We start from the raw sequence: 11279 nt of genomic DNA on the forward strand, positions 1-11279 counted from the left end.
GAACTCTAGAGTCATTTACATTGCAAGGTGGCTTTTATAATATAAGTCACAATGCAGAAAGAGCTGCACATTTAGGATACATAACATTTAAATGGCTTTGAACTTTGTCCTTGGATCTTCCCTGATGTTGGGGGTACTTGGGCTGTCAGGGCTAACATTGCAAAAACTGTACTAGTGGTCTCTACAGGTGCATTGAATATTTAATTTGCACGTTACCAGCAAAATTGATGGCTCATGTAGTTCACACCATCAGAAATGGCGGCTGCAATCTAGCGGTCCTGTTTGGCGTGGGCGCAAATCACGTAATAGCCATTAAAATGCACAAATGGCCAAAAAAAATTTGCATTGGTGAAATCTCAGTTTCAGATCTTCCCTGCCTCCTGCCGGTGATGTGATCAGGTTCACACCCAGCGAGGGTGTAAACCTGATTTCCATGAATTGAAATAAATTTTAATATAATTAAAGGGCTTTACACATAGCGTCTGCCCACGACGTATCCTCCACCATCTGGCGGTGGGACGACATGCTGGTGTGAAGCAGTACTGGTTTTCAAAAGCGAAAATCAGTCGTGATGACCACGCTGGGGGTGTGAAGGTGCCTGGAGGCCCCGGAGGTTCAGGGACAATGCTGGGTATTTCTGATTGCCATGGGGCTCCCCAATCTCTGTGTGGGTGGGGGGGGGGGGGGGGGGGGGGGGGGGATTTTATATGTAACTTTGAGATCAGGGCACTGAGTTTTCAGAATCCTGGCTTTGCCATAATGTTTGCCCTCCCGCCCAACAGCTGAATGTGTGATCCTCAACAGCGCTTTGAAATGTGACTGTGAAGCCAGCGAGTTTCACACAGATTTTCTAACCTGATCCAGCACTGTGCAATTTTGGGAAAATTTTGCCCGACATCTGTCTGTCATCAGAAAATTGTGCCTCGTTAATATTATATCCGCCAAGTTGCAGCATGCCTGCACCAGTGGCAGCAGGATTGTAATAAGCAAGATCCAACAAACTGAGGGAGAGGAAGAAATTACTTTTGGTGGTAATATTTCCTGTCAGGTATAAATTTGCATAACCATTATTATAACATGCATTATATCAAGCACTTACTCCGTAATGTAAATTGAAATAGGATCAGTAATGATAGTTTAGTGGTATTATGTTTGCATGTTTGTGTTCCTGTAGTTTTCTCTTAAGTAGAATATTATGAGATATTCCATATGGTGATCATGGGTCTGGGGGGGGGGGGGGGCAGGAATCACCAATGAGGGCACCATATTTCGCCTTTTAACTCATTTTAAACTTTCAAATTAGATTGGAATGATGATAAGACAATGGGCAGGAGTCAGCAATCAGGCAGGAGCAAGGAAGTTCTGATCAAAGGTTGCAGGAAGGGATGTGCTCCTGCTCCTCTTGGCTGACAAGGCAATCTTACAAAGATCAAAAAATGAATTTGCCTGGACCTCGCCTGCCCTCAATCATTGCAGGTCAAGAAATGATTGGCACTGCCACAATCAGCAGTCAAGATCATATCAGATCCAAATGACCTGGAGTATTTGTATAACGATGAGGCTTCGGGCGAGTGCAATAGCCAGAAATCTAGCCGTTTAAATAGTGGCTGGCACAGAAGTGTTGGGAAAGCAGCACTGAGCAACTGACTAACATCTTAACAGGCCCCTCCCCTTCCCTTTCCTACCATGTAGGCAGGATTTAAATAGACCTTCTATTGTTTTTATTTTAACATCAGAATTGGTCAATTGTAACACATTCTAGCCACCTGGTAAACTCACTGGTCCCAAGTAATTAATCCGTGAATAGCAGTAACCAAAGGACATCTTTGTGTAGATTTACATTACAAGGATAGCATCAGTGCAAAGCAAAACTGACACTACAGGTTTTAATGTATAGCATGGAATTGAAATTCAACCCAAAGTCTGAGGAAGATTCACTTAGCATTAACATCTAATTTACAAGAAGCAGGTTTAGTATTAACATGAAAGTGAAACTGCTGACACATTTTAACTAAAATGTTTTTTTGGGGAAGCCATATGACATTACCTTTCTTCAGACTTGATTATTTAGAATTCATGTTCACATTTTACAAAGATTCTCGTGCAGTACAAAGATAATGTAGCAGTTGCAATTTTATTACCAAATAACTTTTAAAGGATTGAGTGAATTCTGGCCAATTCCTTGCTGTGGCAGTCAGACGTCTTGCATGATAGTTCTGTATTTCGTCTGGTGCTCAATAAGTTTCAGGAAGACTTTGTATTTGTTGTCATAAAACCTACAAAAAATGTGTTGAATCTATTTTAAACAAACCACCAACAGAAAGAAAAGAAACAGATATTTTGCTCATTTGGAAGACTTTATACTGGATGTAAATAGAATTTCAGTACATAAATGTTCCGTCGCATTTTCAGCTAGAAAACAACAATTTTAGACAAACTTTATAGGTCCTTCGGCTAAAGCCAGTTTTCTCTCAGATTTCCCCTGAGCAGCATAGATGAGCAGACACATGGGAATGATGCATAACATGCGTGCCTGCTAAAGTTTGGTCCCCAGATGTTTCCTGTGTTGTATTTAAATGGTGGAAGGAACCATTATCCCAGTAGATTTTCTGGAGTTCAGTGGCTGCATAACTTTAACTCAAATGCTTTGGCAGTTCGGCGGGGGGGGGGGGGGGGGGGGGGGGGGGGACGTCAAAGTACCAGCAGATTTTTTTTCTGCAAAATGAGCACAAAACAATACATACCTAAAAATATAAATGCAGCTATTTATTTATAAAAGGGATGAAAGGTACGTGAGTCATGAATAAAAAGAGCTTGCAGGCAGGAAATGAATTCTGGACAGCAATCTAATAAAGGGGTTCACTGTAGGTTGCAGTTTAATTGAGGGGTTCTGTAGGAACAAAAGTTAAATGATTTCTTGCCATAAGTGAATCCTAAGGTCAGATGAAAGGTTTGAAATCACTTCCTTTTCATTTATTACACAGCTCTGTTATTGAGTGTGCAATTTACTGATCACAGTTATGATACGTGAAATGTGAGAACTTTTAGAAGGAATCTAATTAACTTTTAATTGCTGTCTGATTTAAACAATGGGACTGGCTTATTTTCCCAATTTAACTAGTAATATTGCATCATTCTGCAAAAGAAACAATTTGTGCAATTTCATATGATTCTAAGAAAACTACACCAATATGTGGAGTATTCTAATTTGCCAGGATATTCAGCATTGCATTTGTGACATCTGTTCCCCATTGTGAATTGGGTATGTGCCTAGGGCACAATTAAATATATTTGCTAATCTCCACTTCAAAGGAATTAGAAGTGTTGAGTTTGATACTAAATAAAGTAAAAGATGGGGTTTGAAGGAGGGTGGGAGATTTTAGATGACTGAATAAATACAATACCTGGGGCGGAATTCTCCAATAATGGGGCTATGGCCCCACGACTGCGAGAAAACGGGCACGAATCACACAGGACTGTTTTCTAGAAAGTCCAGGGTGATTCTCTGTTTTTAAGGGGGCTTGCAGGCCGGGGGCTTGCTCCACGCAGTTCCGGCTGCCGGTACGGGGCCCGGCACATCCGGCCGTGGGTCCACGCCTGTGGCCCTGCGCAACATGGCGGACCCACAGCGGACCAGCGCCGAAGAAGTAGGTCTCGCCACCCCCCCCCCCCCAGTCGCGCGTGCCTGCTGATCGGTGGTCCCCAATTGCGGGCCTGGCCGTCGTGGAGGTCCCGCCCACCCATGACACATTCCCCCCTCCACCTCAGAGGCCCGCCCCCCACCTCGCCCCCCCCCCACCCCTCGGGGTAGCCGTGCCTCTGAGCTCCAGCCGGATGGAACCATACGTGAGCCACGCCGGCGGGAACTCGGCCGGTCGTCCGTGGAGAATCGGCGTGGGGGCCTCTTTCAACAGGCCCCGGCCGGCACCGCGTCGGCCGCAAGCGCGCGACTGGTGACAATTCTCCGGTGGCAGGAGAATCGCGGGAAGGCGGTGTGGGTCCGATGCCCCCATCTTCCGCCCTCGCGCCGGGCGCAATTGTGGCACGGAGGCTTGGAGAATCCGGCCCTTATTTAATATATTGGCAGAGGGTCTGGAGCTTTGTATTAGGGAGATATGCTAACCTCAGAGGTGCAAAGCAGAGGAGAATGGGTTGGGGACCCTTGGTGTCAGCTATGTTGTTCTGTAAGCAAAGTTCCAGGAATTTTCCAAGGGGGAAAGAGCATTCACACCTGGAACGGAAGATAAAAGTTGGACCAAATAGTGGTGCAGAATAAATAGAGACGAACCGGCATTTATATAGAGGACACAGAAGTACATAGAATCCCTATGGTGTAGAAGGAGGCCATTTGGCCCATTGAGTCTGTACCAACCGTCCGAAAGAGCACCCCACCCAGGCCCTCTCCCCATAACTTCACCTAATCTTTGGACATTAACAGGCATGTTAACTTGGCCAATCCACCAAACCTACACATCTTTGGCCTGTGGGAGGAAACCAGAGCACTCGGAGGAAACCCACGCATTCACGGAGAGAACTGGATCCCTGGAGCTGGGATGCAGCAGTGCTAACCCTTGTGCCACCGCTTCTTGAGGGCCCCTTTGTGTGTGTCCTCTATGCGATGGTCAACATCGCCCCCAAAGGAGGTTTATTTCTCTCTCTGTAATGATCTGCCCGCAGCTCCCTGATTTCCAGCCTCTTTAAATGGAAACGGAAAAGATGTTGGCAACTAGCTTTTGCATCAGCGAAAGTGAATAGCAATGTTTGGATTAATAAAATGTGAAAATGTCAGCTTTTACAACAGCTACAAACTGGAACTGATGTGGTAAAGACACAAGAAGCAAAGCTAATAAAGGTTGTAGGATCAGAAATAGGAAAGAACGGGCTGGGCATGAAAATGGATTTCATGATCGAGAAACTTGAACAGCTGAGAACTAATGAGCAAGCACAGCTGCTTCTCCCCAAATGCTAGAATCAGCAGCTTTGAAAGTAACATGAACGCAAATAGATATTGGGTATTGAATTTTTTGACCGATATACGTGACTTCCTGTTTTAAATGTGGATGTTTGTGAACTGTATAGGGCCTTTCATAGCCTTCGAGATTCCCAAAGTGCTTCATGGCAAATCAAATACTTCTGAAATGTAATCACTGTTGTAATGTTCAGAAACTGAGATACAGAAACAAAATAATTTTTCATGCTGATCGTACTTAGTAAACTTTTCTATTGGTTCAGCTTGAGATTGCCAGAAATACCTTCACAGCAGAAGCTATTTAGTCTTACTCTTAAAGAGAATTATTGTACCCGTGGCAAGATACTGTCACTGGGCTAGTACTCCAGGGGCCCAGGCTAATGCTCTGAGACAGGGGTGGACTTACTCTTTTGGGAGCCTATGCTCTCCCTCTGCGGGGCCCCACATCATGCCCCGTCCCCTGGTCCCAAAAGACGTGCTTGTTAGGTGAATTGGACGGTCAGAATTCTCCCTCTGCGTACCCGAACAGGCGCTGGAGTGTGCCGACTTTCACAGTAACTTCATTGCAGTGTTAATGTAAGCCTACTTGTGACAATAATAAAGATTATTATTATTATGGTGATGTGACTGACTGCCACAAAGACATTGAGCTCTGCTTCCAATGATGTTGAGCCCCACCCCAGACAAAGCTTATGAGTTGGTCGGGGGCTAGTCTTCGTAAATTGTGAAAAGAATTGGTGAGGATGAGCCAGAGTTCACTGCCCAAAATCCTACCAGAATAACTGATGGCTGGTAATCATTTTTGGGAAATCTGTGCTGCCGATAGATGGTCAAGACAAGCTGGGTATCATAAAAGAAACCACAATTGATCAGAGAGAGAAATGACTGACACAAAAAAGGCAGTAAGTTCTGTGGTGATATGCATCACTGTAAATACACAAGGGGTTAACGTAAATACACTACAACTAAATAAACACTAGAGGGAGCACCAGAGACATCATGACATGCAGACATACTGCAAATGAACACATAGAATAGGACACGACCAATGGGCAGTCAAGACACCCAGAGGTGACACTACCACAAGGGGGCAACCCATATAAAAGGGCAGGGCACACATGCTCTTGCTCTTTCCACAGGCGACACTCAGAGAGAAGCACAGGGGCAGATCAGAAGCATCACACCCACCGCATGGTTTAGAGCAGACTGGTTAGTTAGACTGAGTTACTATAGCAAGATTAGCAGGAGAGTCGAACTCAAGTAGGAGAATTGTTAACTGTTCAATAAATGTGTTAAACCTATCTCCAAGTCTGAACCTTCCTTTGTCAGAGCATACATCAAGGAAGCAGCTTATGCTTGAAGAAGCATAACACAACAAGTTCAACATGCAAAAACACGAAGAAAGAAGATTTTGGTTGCTGCCCAGCTCTCTCACTCTTAGCCCTGCCTGGCTGCCCTCTGGCTCTGACCGAGTTTCTCTGTTCTAGCTGGCCACGGCTTCTCCGAGACATGATGCCAGTGCTTGTCTGGCTTGCACCTCTGACTGCTGCTCTGCTCCCCTCCCAGCTCTCGCTCGGTTGGCTGGCCCTCGGGCCTTGACCATTGTGCCCTTGGCTGGTTGTTGCTGCTGGCCAAATGGCGTAGTGGTCTCTGCTCTCTTCTCTTCCTCACCGCTCAGTTCAATGCTATCCAGTCCAGCTGTGCCTGGCTAGCCTCTGCCTCTGGTCGCGTCGCCCTGCTGGCCGCGGTGCCCCAATTCCGCAAGATATGATGGCGGCACTTACCTAGCCTTCTTCTCACCTCCCGACGGCTGCTCTGCTCTCCTCCTAGCTCTTGCTCAACCTAGCCGGGCATTGAGCTTTGACGACCGTGTGTGCTCCTAGCTGGCTCTCTGGCCCAGTGGCCTTGGTTCTTTTTGGTTAGTTGCCTGCTCTCCTCAGTCCTGGCTTGGAGGTTGAGAGTTCCCTCACTGCTCCTCTTGATGGCCGTCGGTCAGCGCTTCCTCCTTGCCTTGCTAAGGCTTCCCAGGCACCCACCCCGGACTCACCCAAGGAAGGAGCAATGCTCCGAAAGCTAGTGATTTGAAACAAACCTGTTGGACAACTTGGTGTTGTAAGGCTTCTTACTGCGCTCACCCCAGTCCAACACCGGCATATCCACATCATGATCCACCCCGGTGTTAGGTTGGTGATCTCACTTTTGCTTCAGGCTATCGCCATTCCAAATGCCAGAAACCTGGCTCCTGCTTCACACCTTTACTCAATGAAAGTTCAGAAACTTCACACCAATTCAGCAGATGTGTGTTTGAACTGCCCTATGTCTCCACCACCTCTTAGCATCTGGGAAAATATTTTCCTGCTCTAAAGGGAAGTCCACCAATTGGAGCGTGAGGTTGTTATGTACCAAGCTACCAAGGCTCTGATTGGTACCATAACAATCACCTCTCTGTATGGGGGCCATCACTTTGGCTGAGGCCTTGCGTTTCAATGCTGTGTGTTTCACTGAAAGCCTTCTCTGCGGGGGTATGTGTTCAAATCCCATCATGGCAACAGGTGGAATTTCAATCAAATGAATAAATCTGGAACTTTTTTTTTATAAATTTAGATTAGCCAATTATTTTTTCCAATTAAGGGGCAATTTGTCATGGCCAATCCACCTACTCTGCACATTTTTGGGTTGTGGGGGCGAAACCCACGCAAACACGGGGAGAATGTGCAAACTCCACACGGACAGTGACCCAGAGCCGGGATCGAACCTGGGACCTCAGCGCCGTGAGGCGGTTGTGCTAACCACTAGGCCACCGTGCTGCCCTCTCTGGAACTTAAAGCCAGTCTAATGGTGACCATAAAACCATTGTTGATTGTCATAAAGACACATCTGCCTCACTATTGTCCTTGAGAGATGGAAATCTGCCTACATGTAACTGCAGACCCACAGCAGTGTGGTTGACTCCTAAATGCCTCTGAAATGGTCTAACAAGTCACTGCAAAATCTAAAGGCAATGAAACTGGACAGACCACCCATAATCGACTAAAGCACCAGAAAATAACAATGGCAAACCTAGCCCTGTCAACCTTGCAACAAGCTCCTTACTAACGTCTGGGCACTTGTGCCAAAATTGGGAGAGTTGTCCACAGGCTGATCAAGCAACACCCTGACATAATCATACTCATGGAATCATATCTTACAAATAATGTGTAAAATTGCCCAGGTATTCCTGCACACAAGAAGCAGGACAAATCCAAGCTGGCAAATTATTGCTCCACCAGCCTACTCTCAGTCATCAGAAAAGTGATGGAAAGCTTACTCAGCAATAACCTGCTCAATGACGCTCAGTTTGGGTTCTGCCAGAGTCAGCGAGTTCCTGATCACATTACAGCCTTAAAAGGATAAAAGAGATGAACTCAAGGGGTGAGGTGAAAGTGACTGCCCTTAACATCAAGGTAGCATTTGACTGAAATAATAAAACAAAATATTGCGGATGCTGAAAATCGGGAAATAAAACAAGAAAAACAGCAGGTCTGGCAGCATTTGTGGAGAAGCAGAGTTAACATTGAGTCCGTAGGAGCTGAAGAGAGGTAGAAATGTGATGGGCTTTATGTGGAAGAGAGGGTGGAGCAGGTTGAGCAAACTAGAAGGTCAGGGATAGGTGAGAGCTCAGGAAAGGTTTGTAAGATGCCATGGACACAAGACAAAGGGAGTGGAAAAAATCATGTTGAAGATTGAGGCAGTTGCTAACAGTGGCATAAAGGTCAGATAGCAAACATGTAACTGGCAGAACAAGGATCAGGGCTCTCTGAAACCAAAGCATAAGAACAAGTTACAGGCTGGCCATGTCAGGGTTTGGAAAAAAGTCTGCAACATCGTGGATAGAGTTCATCCTCTGAAGTTGTTGAACTCAATGTTAAGTCCAGAAGGCTGTAACATGCTTGATTGGTAATGGACTTCACTGAAACATTGAAGCAGGCCAAGGACAGAAGTGTGGGCATGACAGAAAAATGGTGAATTGAAATGACAAGTGACGGGAAGGTTGGGGGGTCATGCTTGTGGACTCAGCGAAGGTGTTCCACAAGCTAGCCATCCAGTCTGCATTTTGTCTCCCCAATTTAGAGGAAACCGTTTTGTGAACAATGAAGGCAACACACTAAATTGAAAGAAATGCTTCACCTGGAAGGAATGTTTGGGCCTTGGACAGTGAGGAAAGAAAGGTAGAGGGGCAGATGTTACACCTCCTGTCATTGCATGGGAAGGTGACTAGGAAGGGTATTACTGTGTGGCCCAATGAGTCAAAGCAAAACTAAAGTCAATGGAAGTCAGCGGGAAACTTCTCCACTGGTCAGAGTCATACCTCGCACAAAGGAAGATGGTTGTCTTTGTTGGAGGCCAATTATCTCAGTCCCAGGACATTGCTGCAGGATTTCATCAGAGTGGTGTCCTAGGCCAAGGCATCTTCAGCTGCTTCATCAATGACCTTCCTTCCATCATAAGGTCAGATGCAGGGATGTTCATAGATGATTACACAATGTTCAGTATCATTCATGACTCCTCCGTTACCACAGCAGCCCATGTTCATATGCAGTAAAACATAGACAATATTCAGGCTTGGGCTGATTAGTGGCAAATAACATTTGTGCCACACAAGTGCTAGGCGATGACCATTTCCAGCAAGGGAGAATCTACCCATATCCCCATGACATTCAATGACACTACCATCGTAGAATTCCCCACTATCAACATCCTGGGGTTATTACTGACCAGAAATTGAAGTGGACCAACCATTTAAATACTGTGGCTACAAGAGCAGGTCAGAGGCTGGGAATTCTGTGGCGAGTAACTCACCTTAAAGTAATAATAATAATTTATTGTCACAAGTAGGCTTCAATGAAGTTACTGTGAAAAGCCCCGAGTCACCACATGTGCTAAACCAGCCCCTGACTCCCTATTGTCGCTTCAACATTTACAAAGCACAAGTCAGGAGTGTGATGGAATACTCTCCATTTGCCTGGATATTTGCAGCTCCAACAACACTCAAAAGGCTTAATGGCATCCAGGACAAAACAGCCTGCTTGACTGCCACCTCATCGACCACAGTAAACATTCACTTCCTTCACCACTGATGCACAGTGGCAGCAGGGTATACAATCTGCAAGATGCACTGCAGCAACACGTCAGGGCTCCACCTTCAGCAAGTTCCAAACAGACCACCATTACCATTAGAGAGAAAAGGCAGCAAATGCATGGGGAAACCACCAAGTTCCCCCCAAGTTACACGCCATCCTGACTTGAAACTCTATAACTGTTTCTTCACTGCCACTGGGTAAAAACTCTGGAACTCCATGCTTAACAACACTGTGGTTGTTCCTAGAGCTCATGAACTGCAGCGGTTTAAGATGGTGTCTCACCACCATCTTCCCAAGGACAATTAGGTACAGGCAATAAATGCTGGTCCAGCCAAAGACACCCACATCCCATGAATGAATATAATTTAAAAAATATATTCTTCAATAGACTTGATTGCTTGATTGATTGATTTGATTTATTGTCACATGTACTGAAGTACAGTAAAAGTATTTTTCTGCAGCCAAGAGAACATACACACTACGTACATAGCAGACGAAGAGAACAATCAGCAGAGAACATTAACAAATGGTACATCGACAAACAGTGATTGGTTACAGTGCAGAACAAGGGGCCCAACAAAGAAAATACATGAGCAAGAGCAGCATAGGGTGTCGTGAATAATGTTCTTACAGGGAACTGATCAGTCCGAGGGGGAGTTATTTAGGAGTCTTGTAGCTGTGGGGAAGAAGCTGTTCCTATGTCTGGATGTGCGGGTCTTCAGACTTCTGTACCATCTGCCTAATGGAAGTGTCTGGAAGAAGGCAATGCCTGGGTGGGAGGCGTCTCTGATAATGCTGTCTGCCTTCCTGAGGCAGCGGGAGGTGTTTACAGAATCAATGTGGGGGTGGCAAGCTTGTGTGATGAACTGGGCTGAGTTCACCACACTCTGCAGTTTCTTGCGATCTTGGACCGAGCAGTTCCCATACCAGGCTGTGATGCTCACTATGGCACATCTGTAGAAGTCTGTGAGGGTCGATGCAGACATGCCAAATTTCTTCAGCTTCCGTAAGAAGTAGAGACGTTGTTGGGCTTTCTTGACTGTTGCATCAACGTTAGTGGACCAGGACAGACTGTTGGTGATGGTGACTCCCAGGAAATTAAAGCTATCGACCATCTCCACTCGGAGCCATTGATGCAGACGGGAATGTGTGTCGTGCTTCGCTTCCTGAAGTCGATGATCAGTTCCTTG

General features: G+C 45.8%; 1 protein-coding gene across 3 annotated transcripts in view; it reads right to left on the minus strand.

Moving 5' to 3' along the window:
• Positions 1–689: 689 nt before the first annotated feature.
• fggy (FGGY carbohydrate kinase domain containing) overlaps positions 690–11279 on the minus strand; it is a 435125-nt gene continuing 424535 nt past the window's right edge. For 2 of the 3 annotated variants that reach the window (XM_038794353.1, XM_038794355.1), the window contains 2 exons: positions 4124–4231; positions 690–2276 (listed from right to left, as the gene is read on the minus strand). In XM_038794353.1, the coding sequence (XP_038650281.1) occupies positions 2195–2276; positions 4124–4231 (190 nt within the window). In that variant the 3' untranslated portion in view covers positions 690–2194. The remainder of the gene's footprint in view (positions 2277–4123; positions 4232–11279) is intronic. The other variant, XM_038794356.1, reaches the window with a different exon arrangement.

Source organism: Scyliorhinus canicula, chromosome 4 (assembly GCF_902713615.1).
Source record: "Scyliorhinus canicula chromosome 4, sScyCan1.1, whole genome shotgun sequence".
In the NCBI taxonomy this organism is placed as follows: domain Eukaryota; kingdom Metazoa; phylum Chordata; class Chondrichthyes; order Carcharhiniformes; family Scyliorhinidae; genus Scyliorhinus; species Scyliorhinus canicula.